Raw genomic sequence first — 14,293 nt, forward strand, 5'->3', positions numbered from 1 at the left:
CCATTGTGTAGATGTACCACAATTTCTGTATCCACTCGTCTGTTGAGGGACATCTGGGTTGTTTCCAGATCATACCCTTTGAAATTCACGTATATGCTTCGTCGTCTTTGCAGGCTTGTGTCCATTTGGGGACATTGTTTTTCTTAAGATGTGCTTGCTGTTTTATCAGCAATCACTGTGGCAAGGAGACAGACCCTTAGCTGAATTTCTCTCTTCTGGGCTGGTTTTACTGGCCAGAATATAGGGAACGGCCCTGTTTTAATAGCTTACTGGGCTCCCATTTGAAACACCAACTGCAAACCTCCATGTTTTTACCTTCAGTGTTTATTTCCACATAACAACAGAGTTTATGGTATTTGCTCCATGGCCTGGAAATAAGTCTTGCTTTTCAAAGCTGGCCAGAGCTGCCACCTTTGCTGCGGTCTACTCTGCAGCTCCTCAGGCCTACATTCTCCTGCTTGCCCTGGCTCTGTTTTCTTTTTAGTCCTTGGTGCATTACTCCTGTTCTGAGATGGCTGAGAATGATGTGAGCTGTGTGTGTGTGGACTCTTAAGGGATAACTTTATTTTCTTGTATACATGTTTAACTATAGGCCCTTTTCCAATTGCATTATTGTTTGCAGAGAGATGCCTTTGTTAAAGGTCCAAACACAGACTTCTGCACTTAGACTTTCCCTATATGTAGCAGATCTTAACTGCAGAGGTTTTTTGTTGTTGTTTGGCTTGATTTTTTTTTTCTTCCAGACAGGGTTTCTCTGTGTAGCCCTGGCTGTCCTGGAACTCACTCTGCAGACCAGGCTGGCCTTGAACTTAGAAATCTGCCTGTCTCTGCCTCCCAAGTGCTGGGATTGAAGGCATACGCCACCACTTCCCCGATAACTGTAGAGTTTCTAAGAGAGACTGAACCTTGATTCAAGTGAAATACTTGTGGGGGACATATATGTTGAAGGACAGCTTTTGGGAGTCAGTTCTTACCTAGCACATTCTTTTGAGGCAGGGCTCTCTTCTTCCTGTAGTGTATCCTGCAGGCTTGCTGACCCACTAGCTTCCAGGCATCTTCCCTGTCTCTGCTTCCATCTGCTACACATGCTGCTGTTACAGACAAGTGCTTCTGTGTCCAGATCTTTTGTCAGTTCTGGGGATCAAACTTGGGGCACTAGGTTTGTTCAGCAGGTGCTTTTATGCACTGAGCCATCTCAGTGTGTGTGTTTCACAGGTATCCCAGAAAGTCAGAGGCATCTGGGATATCCTGAAACCAGAGTTATATTGTGAGCTACCATATGCGGGCACTCTGAACCAAATTCAGTATAATATATGTTCTTCTGATTTTATGATTTTTAATTTTTTTCTATAGCATATATCTGTGTAAATATATGCTATGTGTATGTGGATGCCATCTCAGGCCAGCTGTAGTTGCAGGAATTTGTAAAGTAGGTGCTGGAAACTGAGCTCAGGTCCTCTGGAAGAGTAGCAATGGCTCCTAATCTCAGACCAAGTCTTTTAAAGCCGGTAAGTACAAGGCTGGGTTCAGAGTATACCAAGTGGCCTAAACTCAGGCGCTTTCACCAAATTCAAGGGCTAGGTCTGCAGCAAACCATGATTAGATGTGGAAAGTGCAGACAGACCCAGTGGCATGCAGGATATGACTGGAGTCAAAACCATCATCCACACCAGTCAGCCAAGAGGGTCAGCCCCTTCATGTTGTTTCCTGGTTAGGAACTTCTTAACTCTGGGAAATCCCATCAGAGCATGTGACACTGACTGCTTTTGTAAGGTGGTTTCAGACGAATGTGGAACTGGGTGTATTTTGTTTTGTTTGAGACAGGCCTTCCCTGTGTAGCCTAGGCTGCCTCCATCTCCCAAATCTTGAAATTACAGAAATGTGCCATACCTGGATGAAGCTCTCCTTGATATATTTGTAAGTGTAAAAAAGCAGATCATAGAATAATGTATAATAAGAGTTTTAGATGGGCAGATGTACACTTAAGATTGGTGGCTAAGGGCTAGTGAGATGGCTCAGCAAGTAAGAGTACTGACTACTCTAACAAATGTCCTGAGTTCAAATCCCAGCAACCACATGGTGGCTCACAACCACCCATAATGAGATCTGAAGCTACAGTGCACTTATCTATAATAATAAATCTTTTTAAAAAAAAAAAAAAAGATTGGTGGCTAAACTTAGGCAAGGGTTGTGTTTTAGATTTTTTTATGCAATATTTTATTATATGAAATTTCTTCTATAAAGAAAGTAGGGATAGGCATGGTGGTACACAGACTAATCCTAGCACTTGGGAGACAAGTGGATCTCTGTGAAATTTACCGCCAACCTGGTTGGTGTACATAATGATTTCCAGGTTAGTCGGAGTTATATAATGAACCTCGTTTAAACTAACAAAAACAATAAGGATGTGGCTATGGAGACGGCTCACAGTAGTTAAAAGCACATGCTGCCTTGTAGAAAACCTGGATTTAGTTTCCAGCACCAACATGGAGGCTCACAACTACCCTCAGTCTACTTGCTAGGGATCCAGCACCGTCTTCTGTTCTACTTGAGCTGCTATATGTATATGTTCAATGTAAGCTCATGCATGCAAGTACAGATGCACATAAATACATTTTAAAACCTTAATCTTTAAAAGAAAAAGAAGTAGACCTGGCATAACTTTAATTATACTTTTAAAACAAAACCAGTCAGTGCAATAGGAATTCTATGACTTTAATAAACCTCCGTTGCCTACCTGCTTTGCTCTAAACATTGGCCAGGCTCTGTGAAATCAGCACTGACACAGTGAGTAGAGGAGTGCCACTTGATTCCTTTATCACAGTGTAGAGTCCTGCAAGCCTGTGGGCAGGCAAAGTGGATACTTTGCCTGGGTTGTGAATTAAATTGATACACAGTAGATGAACAGTTACATAAACATTTCAGGGTTAGAAGATGGCTTAGTGTGAACATAATGCTGGTCACAGTAAAGGGTATGTGTAATCCCAACACTTTATTGTGAGATAGGATATAGAGACAGGAGAATTGCCTGGAAGCTGATGGCCACCTAGCCTGACATGCAGCCTACAAAAAGGAAAAGACCCTGACTTAGACAAGGTGGAATGCAAGGACAGACACCTGAGGTATTTGTGATACACATCCATACATACACACCATACAGCAAGTATACACACAGAGAGATTAAGAAATAACGTAAAACTAAAAACATGTTAATTATGTGCACATACACAAGTCCCATCATATTTTTGGACTTGAAGAAGAGCCAAAGGACTGAAGCCTCTTTACAACTACAGAAAGGAACAGAGACAGAGTGGGGTTAAGGTAGGCTGAGGGCAGGAATTTCTGTGGTGCAGGTACCCATGCTTCTAAATCAGCTTGTCTTTGAGCTCTCCTTTTTTTTTTTTTTTTTTTTTTGGTTTTTCGAGACAGGGTTTCTCTGTGTAGCCCTGGCTGTCCTGGAACTCACTCTGTAGACCAGGCCGGCCTCGAACTCAGAAATCCTCCTGCCTCTGCCTCCCAAGTGCTGGGATTAAAGACGTGCATCACCACTGCCTGCCGAGCAGTCCTTTCTTATATACGTGTTGTCACTAATGCAGATTTTATGCTGCGAGGTAAGTGTTGTAGTATGAATTTTTGATAGTGACCATGTGACTAGTTTCTCAGAATAGCCAGACCAGCATATGCCTATGAAGTGTATTTTGGATGCCATTTTTGGTGTCCTCTGGTCATATTTGGAGAAGTTTTTGCAGAAGCCCCAACAGGCATGTCTTTGGTTGACTAATGTGTCCTTACATGCTAAGAGCAGCATTAACGTATGCCTCGTAGTCTAACCACTCTTCAGTAATGCTGACTTGCTTTCACCTATCCCCTGGCTGTCTGCTTTCATCAAGTCTGCCTGTTTTATCCTGCGCACAACTTGGGCTTGTCTTTTTGCTTTCTAGGAGGGTGGGTTGATGGTGGATCAGCTAGCTTGCTTGCTTGCTTGCTTGCTTGCTTGCTTGCTTGCTTGCTTGCTTGCTTGCTTGCTCGCTCACTCCCTTCCTTCCTTCTTTCCTTCCTTCCTTCTTTCCTTCCTTCTTTCCTTCCTTCCTTTCTTCCTTCCTTCCTTCCTTCCTTCCTTCCTTCCTTCTTTCCTTCCTTCCATACCTTCTGTTGTTTAAAAGGTTGCTGGCGCTGGCCAGTGGTGGCGCATGCCTTTAATCCTAGTAGTTGGGAGGCAGAGGCAGGCCATTTCAAGGCCAGCCTGGTCTACAGAGTGAGTTCTAGGACAGCCAGGGCTACACAGAGAAACCCTGTCTTGAAAAACCTAAAAGGTTGCTGGCTAGTTTTGAATACATAGGTAAACAGGTTTATCTTAACTGCCCAGTCTGTCTCTGAAAAATGCACCTCAAGTACTTGCTATGTCTGTGGAGGCAACATCAGCCTGTTTCCTTGTTGAGGTGAACTAGAACCAAACTGTTTGTAAACTAGTGAGAAAAGCTTTATCTGTTTGTGTCTAATAAAGTCAGGTCCTCACAGAGTGTCCCAGTTTGTCTACAACAGTACCTTTTCTGGATGGCCGGTGAGGATCGGGGGAGTTAATTTGTTGCTGTCTTGCTTGTGACTCCTTTTTCCTTGTCTGTCTATTCTTTTGCTTCTCTCACTCAGCAGACTCTTAGGGATTCTTACTTGTTTTGATATGATCAAACTCCTCTTCGTTTACTTGGGGGTGTGATATTAGGAATGGAACTCAGGGCTTCACATGTTAGGCAAGTAGTGTTTTGGAACTAGTCCCAGCCCTAAAACTGTTTAATGGGCACTCGCTGCAAGCTGGGAAGCAATGTAGTCTCTGAGATACACTGGGATTCCATATGCCTGGGAAGGTAGTGTGTTCTGGTGGAAGGAGTAGGGATTGGGAAGCGGCACGTGTGACATGCTGTAAGTGCTATGATGGGAGCAGCAACATAACTCATCCACATTCTTTGGTGTGGATATGGTTCTGTTTGTTTTAAAGCCTGTGTATATGAATTTGTACACCATGTATGGAGGTCAGACAACAATATGCAGAGGAGCTTGGTTCTCTCTTACTACGTAGGTCCTTGCGATTGAACTTAATCATGAAGCTTGTCAGTATGTACCTTTTCCTGTTGAACCATCTTGCCAGCCCCACAACAATTCATGAGTGGATCTGTTGCGAAGAGAATGTTTTAAGAGTTAAAGCCTCATTGGAAGGCCATTGAGGGTACTTCCCTTTGAAGGGAGCAAAGAAATGGGGCCCTCAGTCAGTTCACAGAAAAACAGATTGTTGTAAGACTAACTCCGTGTCTTATTAGGGCTTCTGTTGCTATCATAAGACACCATGACCAAAAGCAACTTGGGGAGTAAAAGATTTAGTTCAGTTTACAGTTCTATAAGATAGTTCATCACTGATGGCAGTCAGGGCAAGACCTCAAATGGTAGCAACCTGGAGGCAGAAGCTGTTTACTGGCTTGCTTTTTATGGCTAGCTTAGCTTGACTTCTTATAGCACCCAAGACCACCAGTCCTACATCAGTCATCCGTCAAAACCTGTACCACAGACTTGCCATAGGCTACTCTCATGGGTGTGTTTTCTCAGTTGAGGTTCCTCTTTCTTGCTTCTGTTGGGCTGACATAAAGCTATCGAGCACACTCTGCTTTATGATCTGTTCTGGCTTCCTGTCTGATGACATGCTTTTCCTTTTACACACTCAACAGATGTGACAACATCTGCCTTGAGGTCCGACCAGAGCCAAGCTGCTACTGCTGTCATATCTGTGAACCTACTGCATTATGAACAAAATAAACTTGTTTCCTTTGTATAGCTCCTAAGCCTCAGGTATTTTGTTCTATCAGTGTAAAACTGGACTTGAGGTAACAGGAAAGATGTCCTAGTAGAAGCTTGCCTCAGTCAAAATCAGAAGGTTCATCTAGAATTAGCCTGGCAAAAGTGGTGGTAACATGGGGGGGTGTATTCCCAGCAAGGGTATGACATTTGGCACAATGTGTAAGCTAGAAAGAGCATAGAATGTTGGTGTCACTAAAAGATGTTCTGTATGGTAGTTATAAAGATGGAAAAGAAAGAAATGTCAAGAAAAGTAAGTCAACCATCAGGCTGATGAATTTAGATTTTTTTCTCCAAGAAATCAGTAGGGAGCAATTAATCTTATAAAGTTATTTGCCACTTTGACGAGAAAAATATAGTGATATGTAACTTTAACTTTTTCTTTTTTCTTTTTTTTTTTTTTTTTTTTTTTTTTTTTTGGTTTTTTCGAGACAGGGTTTCTCTGTGTAGCCCTGGCTGTCCTGGAACTCACTCTGTAGACCAGGATGGCCTCAAACTCAGAAATCCACCTGCCTCTGCCTCCCAAGTGCTGGGATTAAAGGCGTGCACCACCACTGCCCGGCAACTTTAACTTTTTCAAAACCTATTTTTAATGATGGTTCTTAAATGCTTTAACCTCCCTTGTAGCCCACCACCCACCAGAGGTAGTGGGACAGAAAGGTACAGGGCAGGTAGATCTCTTTAGAAAGGTTTTTTGGAGCAACTCCTATCTGTGTTGTGTGAAAATCAGGAGTTCAGTTCATAGGTTACTTCATGGACACACCAGTAGTCCAGTTTGGGCTAGCAAATATGAGTCAGCAATGGTGCCAGTACCTAGCAGAGACAGCCAGGCATCAGCCTCAGCACCAGTCAGCAAGAGGGACCTCCATGTGTTTGCCCCAGCAAAGCACCATCCAACCAACTTTCCAAAGAACCCTTAACTTTCTTCTTCTTCTTCTTTTTTTTTTTTAACCGCCTGGCAAGTTTCTACTTCAGTGACATGATAATTGTCATTGTGTAGCAGATGAGAACTAAGCCTCTTATACTCTAGAAGAAAGAGTCAGACATGGTCTAAAATGGTGTGTGGCCTTGGTCTTTTAAAATAAGCTTCTAGCTAGGAGGTGGTGGTGCACACACACCTTAATACTAGCACTTGGGAGACAAGAGGCAGGTGATCTCTGAGTATTAGGCCAGCCTGGTCTATAGAGTGAGTTCCAGGACAGCCAGGGCTATACAGAGAAACCATGTCTCACCCACACCCACAAATAAGCTTCTAATACATGCATTCCAAAACCTTTGACAAACCTACACATGGTGAGGCATGATTCTAAGTGGTGGTTCCTCAATCAGTATGTCTGTGAAAACTCAGATCGTTGTGGCAAGTTGGAGACTAGAACTAGCATAGAATCTGACGCCTGGGATCTAAGGTCAGCACTAAGTGGAGGGTGGTTTAGACACCTTAGATTATCACTTTATCCCTCTCATCCCGTTTCTTGAGGCTCTGTTTGATAATGCATATGAATTGTAAGTATTACATACCCTTTAGGTACACTATATAAATATTTAGCCCAGTCTTTAGGAACTTCTGGTACATGAAAAGTTTTAGGAATACTTCCAGGTCTTTTGTGTTTGTAGCCATTGGAACCCTGGTCCTTTAGGCAAGCTGCATTAGAAACTACATTTTCTTAAAGTGAGGATGCTAAGAATATTAGACTAGAGCACCTGTTTTCTCAGAGACAAATATCTATTTTAGAAAATAAATTTTGCTTTTCTAATACCCAATAAACACACAGTAGAATGACAAAGATGACAATACAATGAGCTCCTTGTATTGGAGAAACACGGCATATACTTTGAACATAATCAGACTTCTGTTTGTGTCATTATTCCCTAGTCAGTGCAATAGAACAATACATACAAAGCATTTATATTGTGGGTATGACATGTATTATAGAAATGACTTAAAGGATACTATGCCACTCTGTTTAAGGGATTTGAGCATCTATAAATTTTCCTATTCAGGGATCCTGGAGCCAGCCCCTCCTCCCGTACTGAGAGACAACTGTGTATTTTTAAAAAGATATAATAAACTACTCAGCTCGAAGAAACAAAACAGTTGAAGTGTTTATAAAATGTTTAGCTTTAAGGTAATGTACTTTATACCTCTACAACAGACTGGTTAGTAAATATTTTCCAAGGTAACTGAATGAGGTAATTTGCTGTTTGGGACAATTAACTTCAAATCAATTAAAATAATTCCTTTCGTCATTGAGAGGTAGTTCAGCAGCCCTTCTTATCAGGCAACCTTATGGGCAACAGAGCCTGGTTATCTATCAGGATAATTTCTAGATCTCAACCATGTGGCTTGTATAAGTGAGACTGCTGTGTTTGTCACTCACCTAGGAGATACCGGAGCACTAAGGAATGACTAACTGCTCTGGCAACTGTAGTTAGTTCCTCTGCAAGACAGCTGCCTTTTTCTTTCTTTTTCTTTTTTAAAATCTTTTTTGTTGATGTTTTTAAGGATTTATTTATTTTATTTATGTGAGTACACTGTAGCTGTCAGACATACCAGAAGAGGGCATCAGATCCCATTACAGATGGTTGTGAGCCACCATGTGGTTGCTGGGAATTGAACTTAGGACCTCTGAAAGAGCAGTCAGTGGTCTTAACAACTGAGCCATCTCTCCAGCCCCGGGCAGGCGTCTTTTTTGTTTGTCAGTGGAGAAATGTGTGTGGGCAAAGGACTGAAGTTCCCTCTGTGATTGTTCTCATTGGGTTGTCCCTGTTAACTTGCTGTCCTCATTGATTGGTTCCCTGCAGTTCTTCACATTCTCTGCTTACGGATTCTGTAATCCGTGGATGGATTCACTAATTTTCTCCTATTTGTAACTTGTATTCTTATTTTGAATTTAAAACATTTTATTATTAGAATTGTCAATGTATGACAAGAATTGCCCCTCATTACACCATTACTCAGCCTTGGGTGTGATTAGCATTTTGCCTATCTTTCATTTCTTTCTTTCCCGAAGTTTGAACATACTATGTCTTTTTTCCTATAAATCCATTCGGTGTACATGACTAAAGGAATTTAAGAAGAAATACCTTGGCTGGAGAGATGGCTCGTTGGTTAAGAGCACTGACTGCTCTTCCAGAGGTCCTGAGTTCAAATCCCAGCAACCACACGGTGGCTCTCAACCATCTGTAATGGGGTCTGATGCCCTCTTCTGGTATGTCTGAAGACAGCTATAGAGTACTCACATATAATTAATAACAATGGTGGTGTACTCATATACATAAAATAAATAAATAAATCTTAGAAGGAGAAGGGGAAGAAAAAGAAGAGGAGGAAGAGAAGGAGGAAATACTACTGTTATCACCACATCTAACAAAGTTAATTCCTCAGTATGCAGACTTCATTTAATGTTCTACAGGTCTTTTGTAGTTGATTTATTAGATCCAAGAAGTAGGCAGCTACTACGCATTGCTGTTAGTCTGCTTTAGCTCATTTCTTTGGATGTTTCAGTCTTGAAAGCCTTTTGTTTTGTAACACTTTATATTCTTCTGCTGCTGTTGGTTTGTTTCTAGAATTTGGTTGTTTTCCTATGCAGTGTCCAAAAATCTGAGTGCTCTTGCAAATTGTTTAACTTGTTCTATTGGGCCACCATATTACTAGTTAAATGGCATTAGTTAGGTTCTGATTATGATCTGTGTGAGTGTGTGTGTGTGTGAGTGTGTGTGTGTGTGTGTGTGTGTATGCGTGTGTGTCTCTGTGTGTCTGTGTGTGTGTCTGTGTCTGTGTGTCTATGTATCTTTGTTTGTGTGTCTTCTCCTAGTAGAAGGAATTGACTGCAGAGTTTAAAAAAGTTGGGCCACTTCTTCACTGGAAGTTTCTATGACTAGCCAAATGTAGCCTTACCACAGATAGGTCTTGGCTGCTCTTCAGAAGATTCATGGCATCAGTTTTGAGGAAGGAGGCAAGTTAAAGGCAGAAGAAAGTATAATTCCAAGGGTATGCACGGTGCTGCCTTAAGTAAAGCCTTTGTAATTTTAGGAGACTGTTTTATATTGGTTGAGAAGTATGTGTTTACATTGCCTCTAGCATAGCCTAAAACCCAGCTGATAAGCCTTAATGTCATACTTCCTGTCTTATCACTGATTCCAGGCTTTAAGTTTAGAGAATATGGGTAGTTGGTCTAGCCTGTCCTCTTTTGCCCATATCACCAGCCCCATGCAATAACTGTTTAGGGCTACAGAGAAAGGGAAGATGCCCAGAGATGTTAAGATATGTTGTACACAGCGAGGTAAAGTGCTGGATTCAGGGCCCATTGCATTCAGTTTCTTTACAGACTTTTTTTAATGTTTTATTTTCTTTGCTTATTTTACGTGCATTTGGTGTTTTGTCTACATGTATATCTGTGTGAATGTCAGGTACCCTGGAACTGGAGTTACAGGCAGTTTTAAGCCACCATGTGGGTGCTGAGACTTGAACCTGTGGCCTCTGGAAGAGCAACCAATGTTCTTAGCCCTTGAACCATCTCTCCAGCTCCCCCAAAACTCCCAAGGTCTTAACAAGGCTATCAGATTATGTTTATCTTCTCCATATGGACGGCAGACATGGCCATTATTAGGTTTGTGGGCTCACAAGGTGTAAGGGTCATACCAAAGCAACTTCCTTGGTAAGGAAGGCAATACAGACACTTTCTTGCCTTTGTTCCATCCCTTGGCCTAGCGGGTGTCACAGGCTCTTCTGCTGCCACCTCCGCATCTGTCTCATTTCAGTAGCTGTGACTTCTCTTCCCCTCATTCCCTGTCTGAATGAGACTGTTTGTCTTGAAGGGCTGAGTAGAAGAGGGACATTTCTTTTCCACCTTTTCCACTATGGCTGCTTTATTTACGAAAAATATGTAGTGTCATCAGCCTAGTGGCCATCATCTAATTGCTAGAGTCCAGGTCATTGAACATAAGTAAGTGCGAATCTTCTAGTTACCCTGTGGCCTAGGTACATGGGGGGTTTACCATCTACACTGCTTGAAGCATCATGCCAGCTATAGTCAGGAAAACTTTTTTAACTTTTCAACATAGATCAGTGTCATGGCTAGCTTAGGTCAACTTGACACAAGCTAGAGTCACCTGAAAGGGGAGGGGGGAACCTCAATTAAGAAAATGCCTCCAGAAGATCCAGCTGTAGGGAGGACATTTTATTAATTAATGATGAATGGGGGAGAGCCTAGCCCATTGTGGGTGAGGCCATCTCTGGACAAATGGTCCTGAGTTCTATATGAAAGCAGACTGAGCAAGCCATGGGGAACAAGCCAGTAAACAGCACCCTCCATGGCCTCTGCATCAGCTCCTGCCTCCAGGCTCCTGCCCTCTGAGTTCCTGTCCTGACTGACTCCTTTCAATGATGAACCATTATGTGGAACTGTACACCGAATAAACATTTTCCTCCCCAACTTGCTTGGTCGTAGTGTTATTTCATAGCAGTAGTAATCCAAATTAAGACAATCAAAAACTTAATGTTTTTATTATTTTGTATTTTTCTTTATGGCTATTTTCAAGCCTTAGATACAGTAGAATTTAATTTTGTATATATTAGGAAGGTGAGATTCCATTTTAATATTAGTATCAGTTATCATTATCATTATTGGCTTGTTTGTTTGTTTACTTATTTGGTTTTCTGGAGTTCATTTTTGATTGTAGAAGGGTCACATGTGGCCTTGATTTTTTGGTGTAGCTGAGTAGTTCTGATATGTCTGGAAACCTAACTGGATGAATTCCCAACCTTGTACTTTACTCTTAGCCTGTGGTAGTCATAAAAAGTTTAGAATCTCTGTTTCCTATACACAAGGGGCAGGGGAGGTGTTGGGGGGGGGAATAAAGGGGAGATGGGACAGAGACAGACAGGGACACATAGTTTTTCTTAGAATTTATACTGCATTTGTATACATTAGGAGTTTAATCTTTGTAGCATTAAATGGTTTTTTTAAACATTTATTTATTTATTTATTTATTTATTTATTTATTATGTGTAAGTACACTGTAGCTGTCTTCAGACACCCCAGAAGAGGGCATCAGATCTCATTATGGATGGTTGTGAGCCACCATGTGGTTGCTGGGATTTGAACTCAGGGCCTTCAGAAGAACAGTCTGTGCTCTTAACCGCTGAGCCATCTCTCCAGCCTTGCATTAAATGTTTTAACCTTTGTGCAAAGTGCATCTCTATCCTTCTCTTTAAGGACCATCTTCCTATTAAAAATGTGCTAGGGCAGGTTGAGATGCTTCAGTGAGTAAAGGCTCTCGCTGCCAACCTAAGACTTGAGTTCAGTCCCTGGAACCCACATTGTAGAAGGAAAGGGAAGGGAGGAAGGGAGGGAGGGAGGAAGGGAGAAAGAGAAGAAAAGAGGGAGTGGATAAAGAGGGAGAAAGGGAAAAAAGCAAGCCTGAATGCAAAATTAGATTAGATGGACCTGGATCCTAGACTTTAGTGTGAAAGCCAACCATAAAGCTTTCCAGGAAAAAAAAAAAAAAAAAAAAACCTCTGAAGGAGGTGGAGATTTCTTAGGTTGTAGAATACATGGATCATAGAAAGGAAAACTGATAAATTGTTGGACTTAATCAAATATTTAGCATTTTTCTCATCTAAAGACATTATTATGAAAGTAAGTTGACTCAGTAGGAAAGCATATGTGCTATGTTGGGATATGTGGGGGGGTGGTCTATTTAAAAAATGGGTAAAAATATTTGAATAGAAGACCACAAAAAGACCACAAAACATAGGAAGATTGATTAGCATCATCATTTATCAAGGGTATGTGAACAAGATCACAGACATCACAAGTTTGGCTGAAATGGAACAAAAGATAAAAGCCATCAGCGAGTGCTGTAAACAGTAGAGACCTTGCAGAATTTTTACTTTATGTTGTTGGAGTATAAAGTTATGGAGTTTGGGAAACTATGGGTTTCCTAAATACTATGCAGATTTCACATTGTTTATTCTCAGATATTAGCCTATGAGAAGTGAAAAATATGATCAAGAAAAATCTTGTTTGAGGATATCAGGATAGCAGCTGTATTCAGAATCCCCCTCTCAGAATAAGAGGTGTCCATATCTGCCAACAGAATGAATTACTAACTCATGAATTCACACCATGGGTTCTACTTACCAGAAAAAAAGTTAAAGTGCTGCTGTAGCAAATGTTGTGGACAAGTCTCAGCAACTTTATTTAGAAAATCCAGACAGAAAAATTATAAAATGTACCACTACATTTTTGTGAAAGTTTAAAATGGATGAAACTAATCTGTATCTGTGGCAATAGAAATCAAATCAGTGGTTGCTTGGGGAGGCAGGAGCTGGCCGGGGAAGGAGCTTCATCGGATAATATGATGAGTCTGGATGGTAGGCAGTCTGTGTGAACTGACTGGAGTTTGCTGCTTAACAAGCTGGGACCTGAGTCTTTATTAATAAGAGCATGGGCAGGTTATGAGTATTTCTTTAATAGTTAAGACTTCTGTTACTTTCCATAATAAGCAGCCTTTTGTTTCCCTAAATGTTTTATCAAGTTTGAGGGTTTTGGCCCACTTTGCAGCTTGAGGAACTATTTTTAGCACCTTCTCTGAGCTCAGGAATAGTTTTTATAAATATGGAAAAGGCAATCCTTATGGTGTCAGCTGGAATGGTCCCTACAGAAGCTCACTTGCCAAGTCCATCCTTCTGGGTGCCATTCTCCAAGGCAGTGGTTCTCAGTCATTGGTCATCATGTCTTACCAAATGCATTTGCAGTATCTGGAAAGATTGTCATTGTCACAGTTAGAGAGAAGGGTGCTGTGCTACTGGTATCTAGTGGGTGGGGACCTCAGAGACTTCTAACCATTCTGTAGCACAAAGGGCATCCCTCACCCTGAAATTTTACTTGGTCCAAAATGACATGTTATCCAGGTTGGGAAACCTTGTTCTAGGTCTTTCCTCAATCACTGAAGTTGAGGCAGTCTGTCAGTTGTTGCCTGTAATCACAGCTCAAATCAGTTGTGCAAACTGGGCTGGCTCACAGTACATATCTCTTTCCTACCTGAAGTTACTATCAAATATTTGTAAGCATATGCCATCTTAATTATGGAGATAAGGCCATACATCCAAGGTACTTGCAACTGTGTGTCATCTGTGTTGACTACAAGTGTAAGATGTTGTAGGTTTCCTTCCCACTATTTCATTAAGTAGCTGTTTTCCTTTAAGGGAGGGGATTATAAAAGGTAATGTCTTCTCTTTTATTTCTCCCTCCACAGAATGACAGGAAGAGAGTTTTTCTCTCGTTTCCCAGAACTGTACCCCTTTCTTCTCAAACAATTGGAAACTGTAGCCAATACAGTGGACAGGTAAGTCATGAATACACTGGAAGAAGTGCAGTCACAATGTGAAGTATTTTATTAATCATGATTTTAGGTTGGATAGGGTGGCTCATGCCTGTAATCCCAG

At 41.4% G+C, this 14,293-nt stretch overlaps 1 protein-coding gene across 1 annotated transcript in view; it reads left to right on the forward strand.

The window, feature by feature from the left end:
* Positions 1-14,293, forward strand: part of Thada (THADA armadillo repeat containing) — a 289,337-nt gene that overhangs the window by 123,198 nt on the left and 151,846 nt on the right. The window contains exon 27 of the mRNA XM_031355527.1: positions 14,104-14,193. Coding sequence (XP_031211387.1) covers positions 14,104-14,193 — 90 coding nt within the window. The remainder of the gene's footprint in view (positions 1-14,103; positions 14,194-14,293) is intronic.

This window comes from Mastomys coucha, unplaced genomic scaffold, assembly GCF_008632895.1.
Source record: "Mastomys coucha isolate ucsf_1 unplaced genomic scaffold, UCSF_Mcou_1 pScaffold6, whole genome shotgun sequence".
In the NCBI taxonomy this organism is placed as follows: domain Eukaryota; kingdom Metazoa; phylum Chordata; class Mammalia; order Rodentia; family Muridae; genus Mastomys; species Mastomys coucha.